General features: G+C 41.5%; 1 protein-coding gene across 2 annotated transcripts in view; it reads left to right on the forward strand.

Annotated features, from left to right (window-relative positions):
* Positions 1-1,237: 1,237 nt before the first annotated feature.
* The window catches only part of PRKACB (protein kinase cAMP-activated catalytic subunit beta), a 68,857-nt gene continuing 47,226 nt past the window's right edge, over positions 1,238-22,868 (forward strand). For both annotated transcript variants that reach the window (XM_032191987.1, XM_032191988.1), the window contains exon 1: positions 1,238-1,363. In XM_032191987.1, the coding sequence (XP_032047878.1) occupies positions 1,318-1,363 (46 nt within the window). In that variant the 5' untranslated portion in view covers positions 1,238-1,317. The remainder of the gene's footprint in view (positions 1,364-22,868) is intronic.

Raw genomic sequence — 22,868 nt, forward strand, 5'->3', positions numbered from 1 at the left:
AGCATCACACAGATCAGGATAATGAAAATGAAAAGGTGAAAATGTAGGAGAAAATCCCTTAACTGAAGGGTTCATTGGTGGGTCTTCAATGTACAAAACATCAGGATAATTCAGATAAGTGTTCCCGGAACCTTGCAACCAGGTAGTCCAGGCAGCTTGTACCTGTCAAGGCAGAGCTCCGTGCTGGCTTGATCTGTCTGGTGTTTATGTAGTGTACATAAATGTACTGTACAGCCTCAGGACACCTGACATTGGTTTCCAGAGGTACCTGGTTTGGTTTGATTGCACACTGGTGTGTGCATGTCAAGCACTGTCCTGCAAAGGGTAAGGTCATTCAGTGTTAGGCTGAGAGAGGAGGTGTGGGGTGCAGGGAGGTGGCCCAGGGTGTCAAGAGGGAATGTTGATAGAAAGATGGTAGCTGGGACTGCTGCCGCCAGCACAGTGGGGGCAGCCTGTAGCCCTGGGGCAGGAACGCTGCCAGAAGGGGCTCGGTATCGCCTAAATTGCCCTAGTAACTACACGCGGCTTGTGAGCCACAGGATTACCACGTCGGCTCTCTGCTCTCACCACTGCAAGGCACAACAAGCTAGAGCCTTCCTTTTGATAAGCATTTCCTTCCACCGCAGAAACGCTCCAATACATCTATTTAGAGAGCTATCACCGACTCGAAAGTCACAATACCATTCGAAAAAGCGTAGCCGGAGCTATTTCTGCCACGAGTGGCGGCAAAAGGGAGAAGCCAAAAAAACAACAACTCCTCCCCGGCAGCCCGCTCCCTTTCGCAACGCTGCCGGGGGTGCGACGCCGAGCCCCGTAACCGCACCGGGGGCGGCCGCGGGGTCACCTTGGGCGAGGCGGGGCCGAGTGGGGCCGGGGGCAGGCGGCCGCCCGCGGTGCCCTGCGGTGCCCGGTGCCGCTCCCTCGGGCCGCCGGGCGGTCGGGGCGGGATGGGGGGGGGGAAGAGGGCAGCGCCGGTCCTGGCCCCGGTGCTGCCGGCGCCGGGTCCCCGCGTGCCGCGCGCCCCCGGCCGCCCGCCGCGCGGCGCAGCAGGGCGGAGGCGCCGCCCCGGTCGTCATTTCCGCCGGGTGTCGGCGTGGGGGAGGGGGGCAGAGCGCTCGTCTCCTCCTCCGCGGCGGCCGGAGCCACAGGGAGCCAGCGCGGGGCCGGGGCCGCCGGGAGCCAGCCGCAGGCCGCGCCGCCACACGAGCCCCGGGCCCGCCCGCCGCCGCCTCGCCGCCGCCCGCCCGGCATCCGTCCCGCTTCCCCCCTCCCCTTCCCTCCCTCTCCCTCCTCCGCCGTCGCCGCCCCGGCTCGGCCATGGGGAACGCAGCCACCGCCAAGAAGGGCAACGAGATCGAGAGCGGTGAGTGAGGGGGGGCCGCTGCCGCCGCCCGGCCCCGCCGCCCGGCCCCGCCGCCCCGAGGAGGGGCCGGGCCCTGCCCGCCCGCCCCGCGCCGCCCGCAGGCCCCGCGGCCTAGCGGCGGAGGCGCCCAGCGAGCCCCCGGCCCGGCCCCCGCCCCGCCCCGCCCCGGGAGCCGAGCCGTGCCGAGCCGTGCCGAGCCGTGCCGCCCGGCTGTCCCGCGGCAGGTGGCTGGCACCGGCGGGGGAGCCGCGGGCAGGTGGCAGCCCGCCGCCGGGAGGCAGCGCCGCGGCCCCGCTCATCCGCCGGGGGGGTCGGCCCGGGGCTGCGGCCGTGCCCTGCGTGCTCCGCTCCTCTCCTCTTCTCTCCTCACCGCCCGCCCGTGGCCCTCTCTTCTCCCGAGCCGCCGTAAAATGGCAGACAAAGGCACGGGTGGGCACTCGCCGCCCTCAGTGGGCTTCCCGCTCGGTTCCCCTCGCCGCCCTGGCACGGTGTCTAAGTGGTGCAGAGGCGATCCGGTCGGTGGGGGAAAGAGCGGCGGGCGTTATTTGCAGAAAGTTAACTTCCTGGCACGCTTTCCAGTTGGAAACTTTGGGTCTGTTTGTTGTGGATGGGAGAAGAGGCAAGGCGCAGAGAGCAGCCCGTTGTGCAAGCGCAGCGCTCTCCACAACAATGCCCTTTGTTATGGGAAATGCCACGGGCGGTCTGAGCACGGACAGGAGCTTAAACCTCCCAGTTACGCCTTGGTGTCTTTCTGCACTCTGTTTACTCTTCATACCCACCACCCAGGGCTGGGGTAGGAGCGGGTAACCCACCGTACACGGGGCAGCAGCTGCCCACACAGCGCGCCCTCCACCCGCACCCCACATCCTGATGCAGGACAAGGGACTCGGCTTGGCCGATCCAGTCCCGCTGTGCGGCTTCTCCTTCTGGTTCTCACGTGCCGTCTGGTTATTACGGGTTTCACAACACACACGTTCTGTGTGTGTGACCATTGGTGTTTGTATTGTTTGGCTGAGGACAGTTATTTTTCACGGGAAGCGTTTTAGCCTATGAAAATGGGGGTGGGTTGGATTGCTCAAAGTACTTCAGACAGCAAAACACTGTATTTTGCACCTTGCAGTGGCTGTATCGCTATTTGCAGTTAAATAATGCTACACCACAGAGAGCGTTTACTTCCTTTTTAATTATTTTTCCTGTATTACTAAATGCAGTGATTTTAAGTTGCAGAAATAGTTTGGCTCAAAACTCCTCTCTCTCCCTTTGCTGAAGAGTTAACATGTGAAAATGAAATGCTGCTAGAGACATCAAGTTCAGATGTTCAATTACTCAGTATATTTAGCAGCCAGGGGCTCTGTAATGATACAACTTTGTAACAGAGAGAAGAAATTGATCATCATTGACATGCTGCTGGGAAAGATGAGGATTCATTTACTATGAGGATCAATAGTAGATGAGTACTATACACATACTAAACATTGCTTCTGATAATTTATTTTACTGGCAGTGGAAGCTGATATGTAATCTATTCATATAATGCGTTGTATCTGAAAACTAGAGAAACATGAAGTGTGATAAAGCTTTAATGTTTCTAATACATATTCACACTGCCAAGACAGTTTTCCTGCTGTTTTTTCCTGGTATATGTCCTTAATTGCATGTATCCCAAACTTCAGGGCACTTAGAATGAAGTAGTTTGAAGCGGTGACAGAAAAATACCCGGGTACGCCTAGTGAAAGTGATGTTATGCCCTTGATCCATGCCTACAGCTTATGGCATTGTGTGGATCAAGGGCATGCTAAGGTCCCCGAGAGAACAATGAAGGGTAACTTGGCTTCCTCTGATAACTACACTTGCTAGTTCATCAAGTGTAATTTGAGAGCCCTTCCCTATCTGTGGTCAGCACAGGCGAATGCTGTTCGCCTAACTGTGGCCTTTACGCTCCTCTTATTTGTTTCAGCTTTCCACGTATTTTTGAACTTCTTCAGTTCTTGTTACTTCACTTGAGCTGCCTAGAGGAATAAAAATAGTTGTATGTGAATGCCAATAGTAGGATGAGGCAAACATTTCATAGGATTTCTAGGCAGAAGTTGAAAGTGAATGAAATCTGAATGCTGGTTAAGTTTCTTAAGCTCAGCTACCAAAAATCAACTCAGGCTTACATAGGTCAGAGGGCAAGACGTATATATGCGTATACAGAAGGTGGAATGTTTCAGTATAGGCTTTTCTGTTTTTTTTCCTATGCGTTTCTGTTCCAGGCTCTCTTAATGTGCAGTAGATTTTAAGGACCAAAATTAAAGTGATCCTTTACTAAAGAGAAGCCTAAGGCTCTGACTCTGTACCTGCTTTAAATGGGTTTGTCGGGTTCCCTGGGTATCTACAGGGCAAAACAGCCTACAGATTTTGAGAGTTTTTTAGAATAATAAAAGTAATCTAAGAGACACATTTGTCAGTCATCTTAAAAGTTTCTCTAAGTCTGATCCCTAATCCTAATTTTGCCTTTCATTGATCTGTTCTGTTGTTTTTTTCTTCAGCTGCTCTCAGTAGCTGAGAAATTTTCTTTAACCACCTATGCGTTTACCACGTGTTGACTTTTTTTTTAATTGCATTTAAAAAAAAGTCACTAGGAGCTTACCTTAACTTGTTGCAATTAGTGTAGGAGAATGTTGACTCTAACATTCATTATCTTGGAATAATATATTGAAGTAACACAAAATAAAAGAAACAGCTACAACACATCTCTGAGCTTAAAAAAAGGTCACAGAGTATTTTACTTAATCTACTAAGTGGATCTGTTTAAAGATTGTCATTGATTTTATATAAAACAGAAATGTTTTACGTTTACTAGGGCAGTTTTCTAAACAGAAATGAATGTCAGCTCTGCAAATTGTAAAGTTCATTGAAAATATATATCTTTTTTTCTTCAGATAACTTGTTAATACAGCCTTTTGAAGTAATTGCTACGTACAGCTCCGATTTATTTGTCCTTTTAAATATCTAAGGGAGTGTCGTACCTGGCAACAAAAAATTTCTTTAGAAGCTAACAGTAATCTCTCTTTCAATCACTTGGAAAATATTTGGGGGTAGTGATGTTCAAGAATAATTAGCTTAGATATTATCAGTTTCTTTCTTTTTAATCGCCAAACTGGATTAGAGACCAGGTGATTAGAGTGCACTCTTTGCTGACTGGAAGGCTTGTATATCTTCTCTCCATAGCTATTGAAACTACACTGCTTGGACTTCTGAGTTGTGCTGTGCAGGATTCTGATGGTCCTTGGCATTTTTTTCTGTAGCAGTATGTAACAGTAAACTGCTCTTAAAACATGTTTAAAATTACACTATCCAAGATTTTCAAATCATAATTCTGTACACATTGCTTTTTATCTGCTAGCCAGATCTCCAGCTTCCCGTATACAAGGGTTTTGGTAATCTCATGTCTTTAGTAGCTTCACCTTCTGGGGTCTTTAAGTCTCTAAGCGCTATGAATGTGGTATGGATGTGGACTCTGCATGTGAGTTTTATGTTCATTCACTCCTCCTCAGAGTGTTCCCTCTACAGTATCTTCATTTTGACAGAGTTCCTATTATAGTTGATTCTTCCCTTTTTAACTCTTATAATTATTCTGAAAGTAGTGTTCTTTTGAAGTGTGTTTGACAGGAATATTCAGCCTTCTTAATTTTCCTTTGCCAGTAGATCTTACCCTCCTTTTTTTCTTATTTTTCATGTGTGTTTGGTGCTGGGTCAGTCTGCTGTATTTACTCATTGAGAACTAAGAGACCACAAGTTCATTTCACGTGAAGACTGGCTGAGGCAAAGCTCTGTCACTGCTGACCTTGATTAGATTAAAATCAGTGAACTAGAGGTGAAAAGCTCCATGTCCATTATTATTCCAAGCTTGCTGATTCCTTGTCACTCTTCCAGGGACCCTCATTTCAGTGTTCTTGTTCATCAGCTTTTTGTCTTTTTTTTTGCTTATTTTGTTTGTGCTTTCTGATACTGAAATAGATAGCTTTTGGAGCCTTGTTTACACATTTTAGAACATCAGCTATTTATCAACAATCAGTATTTATTGTATACAGGGCAATTAAAATATATATATCATAGTGATGTTATCCACAGAATCCATTTCAAGTGTTTTTAAAGCTTCTTCCCTTATCTTTTTGAACTTGAATTGTTTCACCATTGATTAGATTTCAGCAATGTAGGATCCTATCATCTGAAAGTTAGAGGTAGTTACAATCACTTGCTGAACCAATACATAAAAATGTGTTTGATGGAATCACCAATGTAAGACTGTTGGTATATGCCATCAAAAGAGGCACGCTATTATTTTAGAATTCTTCTTTAATTAAAAACAAAATGCTTGTTCACAGCTTGGACTAGCAAAGAAAAACGCTATTATTCAGTAAATGATTGCCACCTAGGAGCATAACAAAAGGTCAGAAGGACCCCCAAGTGATAAATTAGTTTATGTATTTAGCTGTTGTAGTTAGGCCTTTAGACAGAATATTTTCAATTACTCTGCGTTCCCTTGCTGCTAGGTTTCTTTGAATTCATTCATTTAACCGTATACCCACATTCGTAGAAATAATGGAATCAAGTACCACAAAAAACAGTCAGAATTCTCGTTTTTGGGGAAGAGTTCCCTTTTTCCTTAGTGTGATGAAGCCTGTGTCTTTGCTGCAGACCACCTCATTGGTATAGGGAGTGAAATGTGGGCAGAGCAATAAGTGGAAAAACTGTAAGGACGCAATACTGGAAGTTAGTTTCGTGGGCTCCCCTGCCTGTGTGGAGGGGCGTATTCCCCCGCTGTGTATGAGGTTGTCTGGGATTCTTTTCCAGTTAGTTCAGTTCTTCCGTAATTGACACATCTCTCCTTTGGACAGAGCTGTGGAAAGGGCTTTGGATGATTGTCAGATTTTGTGTGTTTTGCCTGCATCCTTACTGAAGACATCATGAAGGGCTTGCTTGCCCAGAAGCCTTTTTTTTTTTTTTTTTTTTTTTTTAATTTTAACTAGAGTAGTTAGTTTAATAAAGGGTATTGTCTATGCTACACAGCATGTGGGGTGCAGATCAGAGACACGTACAGTATTTTTTTAATCAGTGTTTCTGGTCATTTAAACTTGTAGAGTTTTCAGTGTTAGAAACCTCAAGTCACAGGGGATTTTTCTTATAAATTGGTGAAACTTAGGGCTGGAACTTGGCAAGGAGACTGCTCTGCAGCATTGCTCTCAGGCTCCGTCTTTGTTACAGGTGTTAGGTGTTATTTTATAAGCATTTCTTTAGGTTGCAGTTCTGCTTTTCTGTCCCCCTGCCACTTTTTTTCCAGCCTCTGTGTCCTCGAGTGTGCTGGAACAACTATTTATGAGACAACAAGGTGAACTGAATCTGAGATTGATCTAGGTTAAAAATAACCCTGCAAAAAAAGGGAAAGCGGGAGGGACTTAGGTTAACCTGGAGCAGCTGCCTGATCCCAGTGCCTGGAGCTAGGATGGTGGTGGCACCAGTGCAGGTACCGGCACCAGCATTGAGGTGAGAGCCTGCAGGTGCTGCAAGGGGAGCCGTGATGCTGGGGCTGAGCTAACCTGCACGTCCCCTTGGCCCCACGTGGGTTTTATCTTCTGATGTAGAAACATTTCCTGGGGATTGGGGGACAGGGCAGAGTAGCGGTGGAGCTCGGTGGAGGTAAGTGAAGTGAGAAATGTGTTGTTTTAGGAACTGCAAACTGAAGAAATGTTTGCCCTCCTCCATTTTTTTCCTGGTACATTGGGAGAGGATTACTTTCATTCCTGTGTGTAGCATTATTTATTTGTGTTATCCTAGGGGTCAGGCGGGCTGGCTGTGAATTACGATCCCGCTTGGTAAAAACACCAAACAGAATTTATTCTCCAAAGCATACAAGATCAGTTCTGGATAGTAAGGTGAATACAGACAGATAGGAAATAGAAGATAAAAGTGGGGCTAGTGGTCTGTGCAGCTGGAGAATCGGGAAAAAGCGCTCTCAGGGTGTGTTCGTGTGTGTTGCCCTACGGGGAACTAAAAGGAAGACGCTGAGGTAGCTCTGCCTGTTGTGTTAGGGGTCAGCACAAGTGGATGGCAATCTATGCTGCTTTATTGAGCCTGCCGTTTGGCATCCTGTTAGCTGTTCCTTCAGCGTCACAGCAGAGCAACGTCCACTAAAGGGTAAGGTTTCACAAAACAGCTGAGCCCATCTGGTGGCTTGTGCTGTGGAGAAGCATGTTTTTATTCCTAGTCCCTTCACATGTCACAATTCCAATGTTTTTCCAATCCATTGTTAAGCTGCTTTACATAGGCAAAAAACTGGCTTTTATTCCTTTATGTTATCTACAATTATTTTGCAAGCCAAATCACTTTGCTGAGGTGTCAGATGGCAACAGACAGATTCAAAGGAAGCAGTGAAAGTGCTTCTGGCAATGAAATGGTGAGGTGGCAAGGAAGAAGGGCTCTCTTCTCAGTGCTGAGCTCTTAGATTAACTCAACAGTCTCCTAAGACCTCACCCTGCTAACTTCTTGCTAAAATGATTACTCCAAACCACCTCTTTGCCGTCTGCCTGTGTTCATGTAACAAATTACTTTGTCTCACAGCTCAGTTTTTAGTGAGAGGTGTTAGCACCTAGCAGTTGGGCTTAGTTTACTCAAGCATTTAGAGCTAAAAGGGTTGAGAAGATATAGTAAAACATTGCTTCTTTCCATCTCCGCACGTATAAATCTTTAAAACAATATTTTTTTTAACTTAATTTTGTATTTAACTTCAGTTGTCTTTTGCCAATTTGATGTTCAAACAAGTGTACCGAAGTTTTTTGTTTCATTCGTTCACTTGTTCATTCATTAAACTGTTTTCAGCTGTTCTTTGATAAGAGGGGTTCATCTACAGTCATAGACAGCTTGGTAGCTTATAGTATAATGAGTTCTCGTGTACATTAGTGGACACGTGTATTAATTAATGTGTTTCTGTGTAAGTGTTTGCGTAGTAAGGGTTAGGGTGTGAGGACTTGCCGTGTGTGTTGTGTACTGTTTTCAAATGTAGTGAAGGGTTGGAAGCACTTTGCATGTGTGTGTTTAAACAAACAATAGAAACAAAAAACAGCCACATTTTTTTTAATAACTTGAGACTAGACAATTTGTTTTCAGTTTCTGTACTTTGGCCTATTCATAGTTTTGAGCCATAGCTTTGAGGGTTTCAGAAAGTCTTTCAGAAGAGTTATGTAAATATGCTCTACGTATTAGAGATAAATGGGTCTCTAGACTATGAGAAAACAAAAGTATTTTCCATGACATGGCTGTTTTCTACTAGCGAAAGCCTGATGAGTGTTTTGAGCTAAGTTTGCTCCTTACAAATGGCAGAGAATTACTCTTCTACCTTGCCCTGATGGTTTCTTGACAGGTAGTGTCTGTTTGATGGACTAAGTGAAATAGTAAGATAGCTTACCCGTGATGTTAAAATGAGAAGCCTAGAAATCTGCCTTCCACATAGTAGATGAAGGTATGTCTCATCTGGGTGGTATGTAAAGGTTAGTTTTGTTATGTCTGCCTCTTGTTTATCCCTTTGTTAAAATACGGGAATGTGTAAAGAGAAGACATGGTGAACTCTAGTTTATTTCATTCAATTTAAGCTGCTTGCAGCAAGTGCGTACTTGATAACCTACTGCACTTGCTGTTACTGCTGGTCTATAAACCCTCAGACTTCCACAGTCGCAACATGATTCAAGGAATTAAAACAAAGGAAGCTGCGTTTCTGGCACAAAGAAGGTGACTTTAAAGACAAAAAAAAGATTGCTATTTTGCCTCTATCTGGAATCCATTTGCTCTTCCCTCGTGTGAAGTGACATAATTAAGGGTGTATGTACTCAGATAAATCAGCAGGTACGCTGTAATAGTAATTAAGGTTAGTTTTGATTAATATGATATTAGGCAGTTTGAAATTCTTTGTTTGTCTTACAGCAGGTAACAGTGATAGCTTTATTGTATATTTAAATTCTAATTGTTAAGCATATGATAATCTAGCCTTTCACTGGGAAAAGTGTGACTTAACTGCGCCAGATCTATCATTTTTAATGCAAATTACCTGTATTCAAACATTTTATTATTAACTGATCCATAAATTAATTAATAGGAAGCTTGGATTTTTAGTCAGGATTTCTCATTGAAAAATGGGCAATGTGGTGAGAGACAAAGCATTACGTGGCTAAAATCATGCCATACTGATCTGAAAGAGCTTGGTATTTCCTAATAGGAGATGGTATTGTGATGAACAGAGGTGTATCCTCACTGACTGCTGGAAGACTGCTTTGTACTGGGCAGGCTTTTAAAATTGGAACCTAGAGTCACATTTGGTCCATATGAAAAGCTGTGTGATGGAAAGGAGACATCCCATGAAATCGAGGACTAAGGGCACAGTGCATGTCCCCACGTCCCAGCACCGGCACTCAGCTGTGTGGATGATGGGTTACAAGGTCCTGCACTGCTGGGCTGCAGCACCGTTATTCAGCAATAAGGTGCTGAATAATGTAATGGCTTCTATGAATCTGAAATTGCAAACTGGTTTTGCAATTAGTGTAGGTCTACAACAGCTTCATGTGATGTGGGATTAATGGGGAAGTTCAGGATGTGTAGTGCTTCTTAATGTTTTTTTGGGGTGTCTGGTGGTTCTTTTGCAAATTAGCAGATTTCTTTCATCTTTGATTTTCTTTTGGACTGAGGATCAAATGTAAAACTGGTAGGGAAACAAGATTAGCTTCAGTTTTTCACTCAGACTGCTCTGATACCAAGAACCATGTAGTTTGTCTAATTTTTGCCTATTCTTATGACATTATTTTTTGCCAGACAATTGCTTTTTTTATTCTGCCTACAGAATTATTGCATGTTTACTATTCATACACAAGATACCTTTAATTTGCATATTAACTTAGTTTTTTTTAATGTTGAACTTTGTGCTAGAACATTCTTGAATTTCAAGCCCCTGTTTTTTTTTTTTTTTTCCCTTCTGTTTTTGTTGTTGGGTAACATTTGTTACCTTTGGTAGCTTTCCCTTTGGCATAATAAATGTATTGACTTTTCAGTTAATTGTATCAAACGTGTCCCATGCAAGCTGAACACCCAGGAACAGGTTCACAGAAGGGCAGCAAGGATGGTAAAAGGTCCTGAATGGTTTCCATGTGAAGAATCGCTCTGAGTGACAACTCCCCGGTCTAGAATAGAACAGCTGTGGGAGGATACGATTTGTACAACTGTGTGTGCCACAGGAAGGGAGAAGTGCCCTGTGCGTGGCCTGTTCTTGCTTTTCTTAAGCAGCCGGTGTTTCTGTTGTCTCTTTCCTTTTGGACCGATACCAGTTTATCCCTGATAAAACATTAGAGCCCTCCTTGCGAATGAGCAACTAAAGGAAAAGAGAATGGTGAGGCACCAGATAATTTGCAGGGCAACTGCTGATAAAAGGAGGAACGTGGGTCAAGAAATGTAAAGGTATGGAGGCAAGGGGAGTGCTAAGCAGAGCGTGGTCTGGGTTTTGTCCATGTTCTTCCCTCCCTGCAGAGGGAGCTGACGATGGCTGGCCAGAGGTGCTCAGCCTGAAGGAGTGGGAGTAGATCCCAGGGGGTCAGGGTCATTCTGCAGAACTTCCTCCTGGGTCAGAGCTGATGGAGGGGTCCTGCATCAGGTAGAGCCTCAGAGGGCAGGTGTATAAATGTAAGGGTGAGGTAAGAGGGTCGTCTGGTCCCACCCCTGCTCGAGGAGGGTGCCCAGGACCATGTCCAGGTAGCTTTTAAAGATCGCTGAGGAGGAGACCCCGCAGCCTCTCTGGGCAGCCTGTGCCAATGCTCCTCACCCACACAGAAAGAAGTGCTTGCTGATGTTTAGATGGAACCTCCTGAGTTCCAGTTTGTGCCCAGTACCTCTTGTCCTGCTGCTAGGCACAACTGAAAAGAGCCTGGCTCCATCTTTGCAAGCCTGTGCCCCAATCTCCTCTCCTCTGTGCTGAACAGTCCCAATTCTCTCATAGGAAAAGTGCTCCGTTCCTTTTATCAGCTCGGTGGCCTTACATTGGGCTCTTTCCAGTATGCCCACATCTCTCTTGTACTTGGGGGGGGCAGAACCAGACACAGAGTCTGCAAGCAGACAGCTGCAGTACTCCAGGTACACAAAGCCCAGTTGCTTATTTTGCTTCTGCCACAGAAGGCAGGTGTGCTAGGCATATTGTGTAGCTTCAGCTATCTTTAGTGTTTTACTTTGATACTTGTTGAGTCCCTTATTTACCCACAGCCCGACCTTTATGCACTGCCTGTATTCTGAACTGTTCTGGGCTGTTTTCCTGCGGTCTGACATAAGGCAGTTTTCCATTGCGCTGCAGAAGTCCATTGTTTTCTGCACCAAAGTGGTGCTTCTGGCCTGATCTTTTTATCATGATAACTGTTGGTGCTACTTCTATGCCTTCAAATGGGAATATGTCTTTAAGGGACAGTGTCTCTTTAGAAGTTTGCTATTTTCAGGACCTGAACTGCTATTTTAAAACTGTTTCCTTCAGAAGAGGACTTTTCTTTGTTTTTAGCAGATGTTTGAAAGCACGCCATTTATTAAAGAAAAGCATTTGCTAAGTAATTTACAGTGAGAATATAAAATATAATTTAGCCAAGTAGCCATTGTGCTTTTCAACCTCAAGACAGTGTTGTGTGATGGTTTGGTTTAATGTCTAAACCAGTTATAGCCACAATTACTTGTTGGTACTACTTAAAATGCCTTTCCAGAAGGCCCGTTGGAGCAACTTTAGAGTTTCTGCTGGGTGAGAGTTGTGTTTTCAGATCAGATCCCGATTTTTGCCAGTATGACAACTTTTTAAAAACAAAACAAAAAAAAAAAAAACATGGTCATATTGTCTCCGGATTGTTGTTTGAGACTCTAATTACAAAGTTTTCTTCAACGTGCTGCTTAAGAAGCAGTTCCATGACTGATTTTCTTTGGCAGCAAAGCTGCCGTGGAAGCTCCCGGATCGCCCCTGCTGTTGTGCACTGCGCTACAGTTTGCTACTCACCCTATCCTGATACGGTGGTTTTGAGGATGGCTCTGAAAAAGTCACTGAAGTACCTGGGTTAAAACCTCTGCTTCCCCTAGCTCTCCTGTTCAACTCATTCAGTTCATGGAGCTGTTTTAAACTGTGGCCCTACCTTGTATTGCAGTGACACGAAGAGGGGATGCAGAAAAGGTGAGTGGGCTCTCTGCCACTGCAGAGAGCACACTAAGCTTTCTCTGACGGGAGGGAGCAGAGGCTAGCCATCACATGGTGCTGATTGCCTCACCTCTTAGGTGTGTTAACCTGAGGTGGTTGTTAATTTGAGGGGATCAGCCTTTCCTTCAACCAGCAATGCTGCTGACTGATTTTTCTAAAGGTACACATTGACATGCCCCTCTCAAATGCTATCAGTAGCGTTTGCCCTATTTTTGCTTACTGCTGTGATTAAGTAGTAATTGTGATATTTTAGTTCTGTTAAGTGTGACTGCCTTTGTGGTCATCAGAGCATGATCTATTTTGACAGTTAGTGAGAGGATCACCAGCTTTCCTCTCTATATTTTTAATTACTCCAGAATGTGCTCAAGAATTTTTTAGGACAAATAAAACTGGAAGATGACTAATGCATGGATGGGCATTTTAGATACAGCATGTAGGTAGGGAGTGACAGGAGGAAGACGAGACATGCAGCCCAGTGTTGTAGTACAAGAGATGCGAAGAAACCAGCTGCTGAAGCTACCTAACTGATGAAATAGGGCTAGTGGTATGAGAACTGTAAATGTAGTGTAGTCTTTTACAAGAAGAACGAAAGATCTCCTGCATTTTCATCTTCTGCAGCTGAGTTGAATTTTCCAGTCACTGGTGAAGACACTGATTTTCTACGGGGTTGTTTGTTTGTTTTCTGTGTGAAGCAGAAATACAGTTTGTAGCCTTAGTGCCTTTTATTTCAAAAGATAACTTGAGGTAGCTCTGCCTTCCTTTGTGTGAAAACGCCAAACAGAAAATAGTGGTTGGCTGCTTTTCCACACTTATATTCAGAACATGGTAATTTTCTCCACCAACTAAATTGACTCATTCATTTCCACTAATGCATACAAACTTGTTTGTTCTACTGCCAGTCTTCTAGTTGAGAAGACTAGCCCAAAATACGGAGTCTGGGAAAACAGTAGAGTTCAGTATGGAAAGCACATAAATAGAAGCCTTTCATACACAGTCCCTTCAGATGTGTTATGAAGAAGCTGAGCAGCAAAGCAAATTTGTTGATCTTGAGATCCTGCTTGATACTTGTGCAGCCCTTGAGAGAGATTTATAGAAGCTGACTGCAAGTTGTGAGATCAGAGTTGAGATCAGCCACGTTTACAAGAAGCAGAGCAGTGGATAGAATCGGGATTTCTCTCAAATGGTGTGGGGTTGCTTGAATAAACTGAGGAGGGAAAGAATTATGCGAAAGTTTAGATTTCCTGTTGAATGTACATTGAATCGTGAGGAAGTGACATCTAGTGGGTTTGGGGAAAATGTACACTGTAGCTGCAAACATGGGATACATGCAGCATTATGGGCGTAAGATACAGTATTGGTGGCTTTCTGAGAGTCAAAATGTAGTGGTAAATACTGAGGAAGGAATATGCAAGACAGTGAAGTAGTAGTGGCACTAGTCCCTGTGAAGCACTTGGTGCTGTACCGGTAGCAGCAGTAGCATTATAGCATGAGGAATGTTTTCCCTCATGCAGAATGCAGAAGTACACTGGAGTTATGTATAAAAATAAAAGACCATTGACACAGTTGGGTGTAAAAGCCCGGTTTTCCTGCATTGTTATTGAGGAGCATTAAATTTCTGACGTGGTAGAAAAAGAGTCTGATCATGCTCTGAGCATCCAAAAGTCTCTGGAGGCTGCTCTTTGGGACTCTTGCCTCCTTGCTTACAAGAGGCTGCTGGACTTCATCTCATGCTCCAAGAATATGACCAAAGAGGGAATCTCCCTATTTGTGGTTACATCAAGAGCTATTGAATAAAAAATAGCAATGCTTTTCCTTTCCCCCCCCCCCCCCCAGTATTTCATCATATGGCAGAGCATATTTTTTCATGAAAGATTAAATTGCAGGTTGGAGGACGGTTATCTGAAATGTACTCGATTGTCTGCTGCAGCAACAGCAACTTTGCAGTATCCTTTGATAGACAATTCTTGAACCACAAACAAAAACAGTACTTCAGTTTTATAGCTGCCTGTTCTTACTGGTGTGGTTTTGTGGTCTAAACACAGCTTAATTGTCACAGCACTGGATATTTTAGAACTTAACTTAGATGGCTGCTATGTGAAGTACCAAAATACTGTGTAGACATTGTTGCTATTAAAAAGTACTTCTGGCTAATAGGTCTTCTTAAGAGCTTTGTCAGTGGTGATGGTATTTAAGAAGGGACAGCAAAATTAAAACAGCTATGAAAGATGACATACAAGCAGATATAAATCCGGTCCTTCAAGTTGTTACAACTTCAGAAAGCAAATACGTAGTCGTAACAGGATCCTGATGTTTACATCTTATGTGAATGCCGTCTCTATAGACATACTTCAGTAAAATCATATAACTGAAGGAAAATCAGTTTGAACAAGTGGAAGAAGACTTTTTTTTTTTTTTTTTTTTTTTTTACCCCCTACTCCATGAATGTTTCAGGTCAGAGAAGGTGAGGACAAAGGTAACTTCTATTTCAGCAAACCAAATTTACATCCTGAACAAGAACAGCATTTTATGTTCAAACATGTTTGCAAATATGATATTGTTGAGTGGTACGTTTGACTTGTAATTAAAAAATGGAAAAGAAATATATAGTTAATATTCCAAAAGTTATGCGTAGCATTCTTGTATACTTAATTTTTAGTCTGTAATATGCATTAATATTTTGTAGAGTTACATGAGATACTAGAAGAGATCAGGGATCAGTCTGCGTAACCTCCTTACAAATAGGCCATAAATCACTGGCAGCCTAGTAGTGATGGTGATGAGCTTGTTATATTCTGTGATTGGGGTGTCCGGTTAAAGGTAGAAAAAAATTGGATATATATGTTCAAAGCTGGATTTTTGGAACTAATTAATGAGTAAGTGGTCTGCTTTCCTCCTACCACCATTTATTCATAGTAGTACGGTACAGTTAATCTAGATTTTTAGCACCCCTCCCCAAAAAGCATTTTTGACAAGTCATTTTCACTTTAAGAAACTGAAGATTTTTACAATGAAACCAGATACTGTGGTGTTCTGTTAGACAATACAAGTTTAAAATTTCCATTAATTCAAGTTGCATGATGCAGTGTTACTTGGTTATTTATTAACAAAGAGTCTAGCTTGGGAACAAATTATGAATATCAAGACGATTTGTCTTAATTCTTTGTTTCTATTTTAGTACATGTAGCAACATCAAAAACGTGAATATCTTAATGGAAAGAACAGAAAATATTTTTCAATAAAGTGGTTTTAATCATAAGCATTATTATTATTGTCACTTAAAAAATACATACACACACATATATATAATTGAGTTGGGGATTTCTTTCCTGCAAACGGGTGTTTGTACACCATGTATCTGTCTTACTTGTTTGATCTTCTACAATTTAGTTTAGAAATTACCATGGGCTGTTAAGAATGTTGTTCGTGCTGAATTTTACCCCTCAAATACTTAATCTGCTCAGATCATCAGGAAGACATTTCTGAAATTGTGTACACCTGATTTCACTGTCATAGGGTACTTTTTAACTCTTTGAATCTCATGAAGGTACTTTCATGAAGGTATCTCCTTATATTTTAGGATAACAGGGAAATTGTACATGATAAACATTAGTGCCTATTTTGGATGAAGCACTTGCGTTTGAGTACTTCTAATGATGAGCTATGTATCAGATATAATTTGATTTGCTTACAGTAAAGTTGATGTTATTTCAGGGTAGTTTTCAGTATCTTGTCTGATAAGAACAGAATGATTCAGACCCTTAGGACATACATTTCTTTTGCTGCCCCTTTTTGCTATCACATTTGTGGTATTATGGTGGGACATATTTTTAGTGAAAGTGAAGGATGGAAATGCAGCTTTCCTGTTTTTGGTAAAGGAAATAAAAAAAAAAACCAAACTCAAACTGATCAAATTAATGTTTTCAAATCAAACCACATGCAGTGCCCAGGTGCGGTGTTTCAGCCAGGAGAAGTGAAGGAGTGGGGGAGTGTACCTGCGTCTCATTTGGTTAAGGTGTGTGTGCTTCTGAAAGGGAAATCAAAGGCATAGCAAGACAGCCTCAGTTACAATTTGCACAAACCGTGGAATATGGCCTGTGGAAAACCTGGCTGAGTGTAGCTGAAGGAGACTTATTGTGGACATCTCAGTTTCATTTCTTCTTTGCTGGTATAGGTAAGATTTAGGTATGCTCCTTGTAAGTACGCAAGATAAACTGCAGAAGAGCATCTTGCCTACTCTGCTCCAGTGGTGGAGTGGATGATGGAAACAGGTAGACAACAGCTCAGGTCAGGTAGGCAGCAATGTAGGCTTGCAGTCCTTGCCTTTCCTGACTCACGGCTTTAGTGATATGCAATGTCCTGAGGATTACTTTACTGTGCTATCTAGTCGTATTCCTTTACTTTTGACTTACAGTTCATTATTTATACTGACAAGTAAAAACACGACTTACCAACTGGCACAGAAGTTTCCTTTCATGGGCAGTTAAATAACAATATATGCTTTCTGTACAGAAAGTGCTTCTGAGATTCTGTGATTACACACCACCAGGCCTGTATACAGTGTCTCAGTTTATGTTGCAAAATTGGTGCTTTCTTGCTACTAAGAAAGTTTGCAATTCTTATAAATTGAGTAACTTTTTTAAATCAGGTTTTAAAAAAAAAATCAGTTCTGTCAGACCTTTATGGTTCATCAAGAGTCAGCTTAAAAATGAACTCTATGCTCTTAGAGCTCTGATAACAATCAGAGGATTCCTTGCCTGCACAATGTAAAATAAGCATTATTATTCTGAGCGCAAGTAATTTATTAATTTATAGGGAATTGAATTTGTTTCTGTTATTCTTGTGCGTTCTTAATATAATTCTTCTTGGAATTTTCAGATGTATTTAGCATACACACAGACTCTTTTTTTGGTGAACTATTTTTAAGTGTCTTTTCCTTTAGTTCTGTTTCAGCCAGATTAGTTTTATGTTTATGATGTTTTTGTTCAGATTAGGATTTTTATAGCAATACCTCAAACTATTTTCTATTGAAGTTCAATGTGAAGATATTTGATTTAATATGTTAACAAAGCTTAGCAATATGATAGAGAATAAAACAAACATGGTTTTATGTTTTTACAATTCTAATCACGTTATGGAGAAAAAATCTTCAATGCAGTATTACACCAATTTTCTTCATTGTATTAAAAAGTGAAATGATTAAGTAGCCTTTGAAATCTTGGCTGTTTTATATTCCAGGGTACTTAAGCAGTTAAGGGATGATAAGATTCTGGATCTGTGAGTGCAGGTGTTCTTCCAAGTCGTAGTACAGGTAAAGTAAATGTAAGGATTAGAAAGAAACCTGAAAAGAAGGCAAGGAGATACAAATAATTGTTTGCAATTGGAAATATGAAAGGAACCAAGTATCTTCAAAATCTGCCATTCTTCTGATAAAAAACTTCTCTGAAAGTATGTTAGAGAGAGAGACCTCCCTTCACAGCTGATGAATGACCTCTTGATCTAGATAATGCCATAAGGTGATACTTGGCTCATAGATTTCTTTTCTAAAAAATAAAACTTTAAGCTTCTTTAGTCAAAATGAGAAAGAAACTGCTTATGTTGCAATATCAATTTTAAAAAAGTAGGCAATGCAGAATTAAAATTACCTGGATGACCACTGCAGCTCCTTTGTGCAGATGTGTCATAATAGAGAAAATTACAAGATCATATGCTCCTTCTCCCACTGGCTTATCCCTCATCCCCTGAAAGGATCTTGTTAACTTTGTTGCACAGGACACTGAGCTGTACTCATGAAGAATTTTTTTCTTACATTTTGTTTGCAGTACATATCAGTCTTCTTTTTACTGCATGTTATTCTTCTCCTTGTGAGCTTTTTACAAAAATAAGTTTAGTATACAGCTGCTTTGCAAACATTGAAATTACCTTTACAATATCTCATTAAATGAGCTTCTGGTGTTTCCATTTTACTAGCAGGGAACTGAAGCATGAAGAGATGAAGGTAAAATGTTTACCTTTCTTTTAGGGAGCTCTGCCAGATGTGATAAAGGTTTATTTTTCAGGGCATATAATACATGAAATCCTCTGAAGTATATAGGTGCTGATTATATAGCTTTCTGTGGCAGTTACAAATGTTAATTCTTCTTCGGGAAACAGGTGTCCAAACACTTTTTGGTCATCATAGGATGGATAGAAAAGCAGCAGTACATGCAGGTGAAAATAATTTGGTTTAAGGAACCTGTCACAAGGCAGGATAACATCTCCATTGCAAGGGTGGCATTCAGTAGCCATCATCGGAGTGCCCTGCAGCTTTCTGGAGCTGTGTGTCTTTCCACCTTGTGCTAAAGAGCCTTACAGAGAAGTTTCCTTCACTGCGTAGTGCTGAACAAGTGCCAGAGCAGTTCAGTACACTGTGCTGCTTGAGGTATGAGTCTGTGGAAAAAGGTATACATGATTGTTATAATGCACGTGTAAAAGAGGGGATGTTACTAAAACAATTCTAGTTCAGTCTTTCTTTTACTTTTGAATACCAAAATATGAAATTTAAACGTGCTTTAAATGTAGCTTTCTGTTTGAAATAAGTTACACAAACAAGTACTTGTTTATAAGTACTCTTAAAATCACAGTTAAAAGCACACCCTTCTGTGCTGTAAGAACAGAAATGTGTCCTGCTATGGCATTCCAATATAAAACTGTTTGTAGATGCGATTCAGCTCTTAACCGAGGTCAAACCACAGTATTTGTTGACCTTCCTACGTAGGCTCGATGCACTGAAAATCTGGGCTGTTAAACTTGGGAATCATGTGATTGTCTAAATCCTCACTTCTCAGTCGTGATGTTCCAGAAAAACAAGGCAGAGGCAAGGCAATCAGGCTTAAGAGTCCTATCGCTTTTAACCATTTCTGAATTTTGCTGGGGAGAGGATATCCTCTAGGAAAATGACTAGTTTTTGAAAACTAGTTGTCACTATTAAGCACCTTTCATCTGAAAACTGGTAACTAACTGCAAGTGTTTGTTAAACAATTAACTTCTTAGAAGACTTAGGCATACAGGGTTATACTGTGTCCTCTCATAATTATTGGAGGCTTGTAGTAACGCTTCTGGTAACTTAAAATAATGTGTATCTTCATTTTTTGCCAGTCATGCTTTTGAATTGGCAAGTCTGTTACAGAGAGAAAACTATACCTTATTTTATGGCAATTAGTATATCAATTTACTTCACGTTCTTGAAGTGCTTATTAATTTTAGCTCAAAATAGATCAAATGTACCACATGTGACTGCTGTATCATAATACTACTTATCTATTTTTAAATCTAAATGGACTCTGGGAAAGTACTTTGCAAACTTTTGGCTTCTACGGCAGAGCAGGTTTTCTACGTATTTCTGGGTAGAGTGCCTCCTAATGGGGTCGTGTATTATCCATTGGCCTTTCTGGCCATGTTTCAAGGCTTTTATGTTTATTATTCATAAAAAGCTGAAGCAAAACTGGAGCAAATTGTGTAAATCCTCTCTTAAAATGAGCAAGCCAGGGAGACTCAATCTTCATTTCAGCCCTACATCGGAATGATCTGATATTGTAAAGGAAAATGAGATGTATACTGAAAGTTGTGAGCTCAATTATTTTATGGTATTTTGGTTTGTTAACGTTTTCTCTGTGAATTTACATCAACATAAAAGAAATATTGCTTCCCTCTATGTTATAGGCTTTTCAAAATGTATTAAATGTCTCAAGTGCCTATTAAAATATATTGGCTGATGGAAAGTAAAATCTTTGCCCTTCTTACTCTGTAATTATGGAGTCATAGAAAAACAACTCAAAAGTTATATAAAGATTAGTATTTTCTTTATAATGATCAATTGGGATCTCTTCTGTCCCCACAGGATGTGGTCCAACTTAAATATTAGGATTTAGCTAACAGGATCTCACCTCCCCAGATCATCAAAGCCATGAAAGTGAATAAATCTCTAAGGCAGCCAAGGATTTCATTTTTTCCTTAGGTTGCAGGCAGCTGTAAAATAAGACAGATGAATCTAGGGAGAGCAGAGGAAGCGTTACTGGAATGCCTGGTTCCATGGCTGTATCTGAGTGTGCGATTGTGTTGTACGCTCACTGGAGTGTGAGTGGCTTACCAGCGTAAATGTGTGTAGTTACCACTTGTAGTCATTCAGTTGTTGGTATTTTTGTCTTTGTAACTCCAACAAGCAGCACCACAGGGGTGACACCAGCATTTTAACAAAGCCTGATAAAAAGAACACTAATTGTCTTTGCAGCCCAAACTACATCATAATTTGGGAACTAGAAGAGTACTGTTAGGTCACAAACATAGACAAACACAATCCACAACAGACTGGGTGTTTTTATTGCTTAGCCTGTGTTCCAAATAGCATTAGTTCTACATGCTTGTGTTTGTTTTTTTTTGGTCTGGTCACTCTTCATGCTGCAGTCTTGGATATAGCTGAAGAGAACACTCTGAAGTTGGAAGACATTTTTTTTAATTTCATGTAGAGATCAACACGTTAGTGGTGCTGCAACCAGTGAGTTTTATAACTTTAACATCTCAACCAGTATCCTTAGCAACATCAGGTATAAATTAAGGACAATAGCAAAAAAGATTTAACAAAAACTTATGTTTGATGTATTGTTTCTCTCAGCATGCCCAAAGTCTGTCCGTAGCTTGGTATTCATATCTTGAGTCAGTTATTCCTAAGTCTGAAGTAACTAAAATATTGAAGAATATTAAAGTGGGTGTTTTGTCCTTCAGTTATGCACAGTTGGCAGTCAGTAACTAAATTAAGTTTACATTTCAGTTTAGGAACTGAAGTGAAAAAAGCTGAGATAATGAGATTGTGTTGAATCTGTATGGGGCTGCAGCCCTCTAAAATTATTGTCCAAATTAAGGAATTAAGGCTGGAATTGTTTATAGACATGAGTCTTAAAGTGTCCTTTAAGTTTAAATGGCTGAATAATTATAACAGGGAGAAGTTGGGCATTTCTTCCCTTACTCCATGAACAGTGATAGGATAGACTTTCTTTTTTTTAATCTAGGCAAATTTTAACTACATACTTGGAGACTTGTCTGTACATCATCTTTTGCTTTTTGTCTGATTTGCTTTTCATTATTTTTTTAATGAGGCCATAGTGATACCTGGCACTTCTTCCCCCTTTTAGTGTGAAAGAATACAGTTAGTCTCTTTGTTTGGGAGAATACAGGTGAACCTGTGTTTTATTGCTCTATATCTTATGCTCAAAGTAAGGTTTTGCCTCTGCTCACAGTACTTGTTTCAGACATGGAGCTCATCATGTCCTTCCTTAGCCCCTTGTTTGTTTTACCTCTGTCCTACGTCAGATCCCTAATTCAGATCCCTGTCGTGCACCAGGACTTGTTTTCTTGCCTGTTAGCCCTTCCTCTGCTTCATTTCTTACAGTTCTATTGCAAAATTCTCGTTTTTGACTGAGTAGCGGGGATTCTGGTATGCTCTCATATCGTATGTTCCCTGACTTGGTATCATGGCTGTTCCCAAAGTACACAGTTAATGACAGAGCATAGGAAAATATTTTTACTTTAAGCTATGTATTAACAGTTCACTAGTTATCAGTAAGCAAGGAAGAAGGCATAGTTTCCTTTATCTTTTTTATTTCAGCCTGTTGCATCAGTAATTGATCTCTAGGTTGCTATCATATCTTTATCAGACCTATTACAATCTTTTGAATCAACATATCCTGGGAGGCCCTGAGTTGTGCTTCATTTGATTTAGGACAAAAAGCAGGCCTTCCTAAATGTGCCTTTTGTTTCTATATACTACTTATTCTCTTAACTTGTAATATGCCAGCCAATTAAAAGTGTTTATTGTTCAGAAGTGTGATATTAATCCATTTTCTTGGCTGATGCAACACTTGTTTTTTTTTAGCAATGACACTTTTGAATTTGAGGATGCTGATATAAGCATGTCAAACACTAATATGAGTACTATCATTTTTGATTTAAAAATTAGTCAGATTTTTTGGAAATTGTTTTCAGATTTAAGCCTTAGTATTATATTTCAGGTCACCAATTATTTTTAGACCACACTTATAGATTAATGAAAACAGGTGAAATGTATGGTAGAAAACTCAGTATATTGAGCAGTCGGGTTGAAATTAGAAATATTTGAACATGTAATTTGTGGGACAAAATTACCGCAAAGAGCTATTTGATTGCGAAACAAGGGGTGCAAAACGATGCTGAAAGGAGAAGCAGAGAGAACATCTGAGGTTGCCCCCCTTGCGCACTGTA

Source organism: Aythya fuligula, chromosome 8, assembly GCF_009819795.1.
Source record: "Aythya fuligula isolate bAytFul2 chromosome 8, bAytFul2.pri, whole genome shotgun sequence".
NCBI classification, from domain to species: domain Eukaryota; kingdom Metazoa; phylum Chordata; class Aves; order Anseriformes; family Anatidae; genus Aythya; species Aythya fuligula.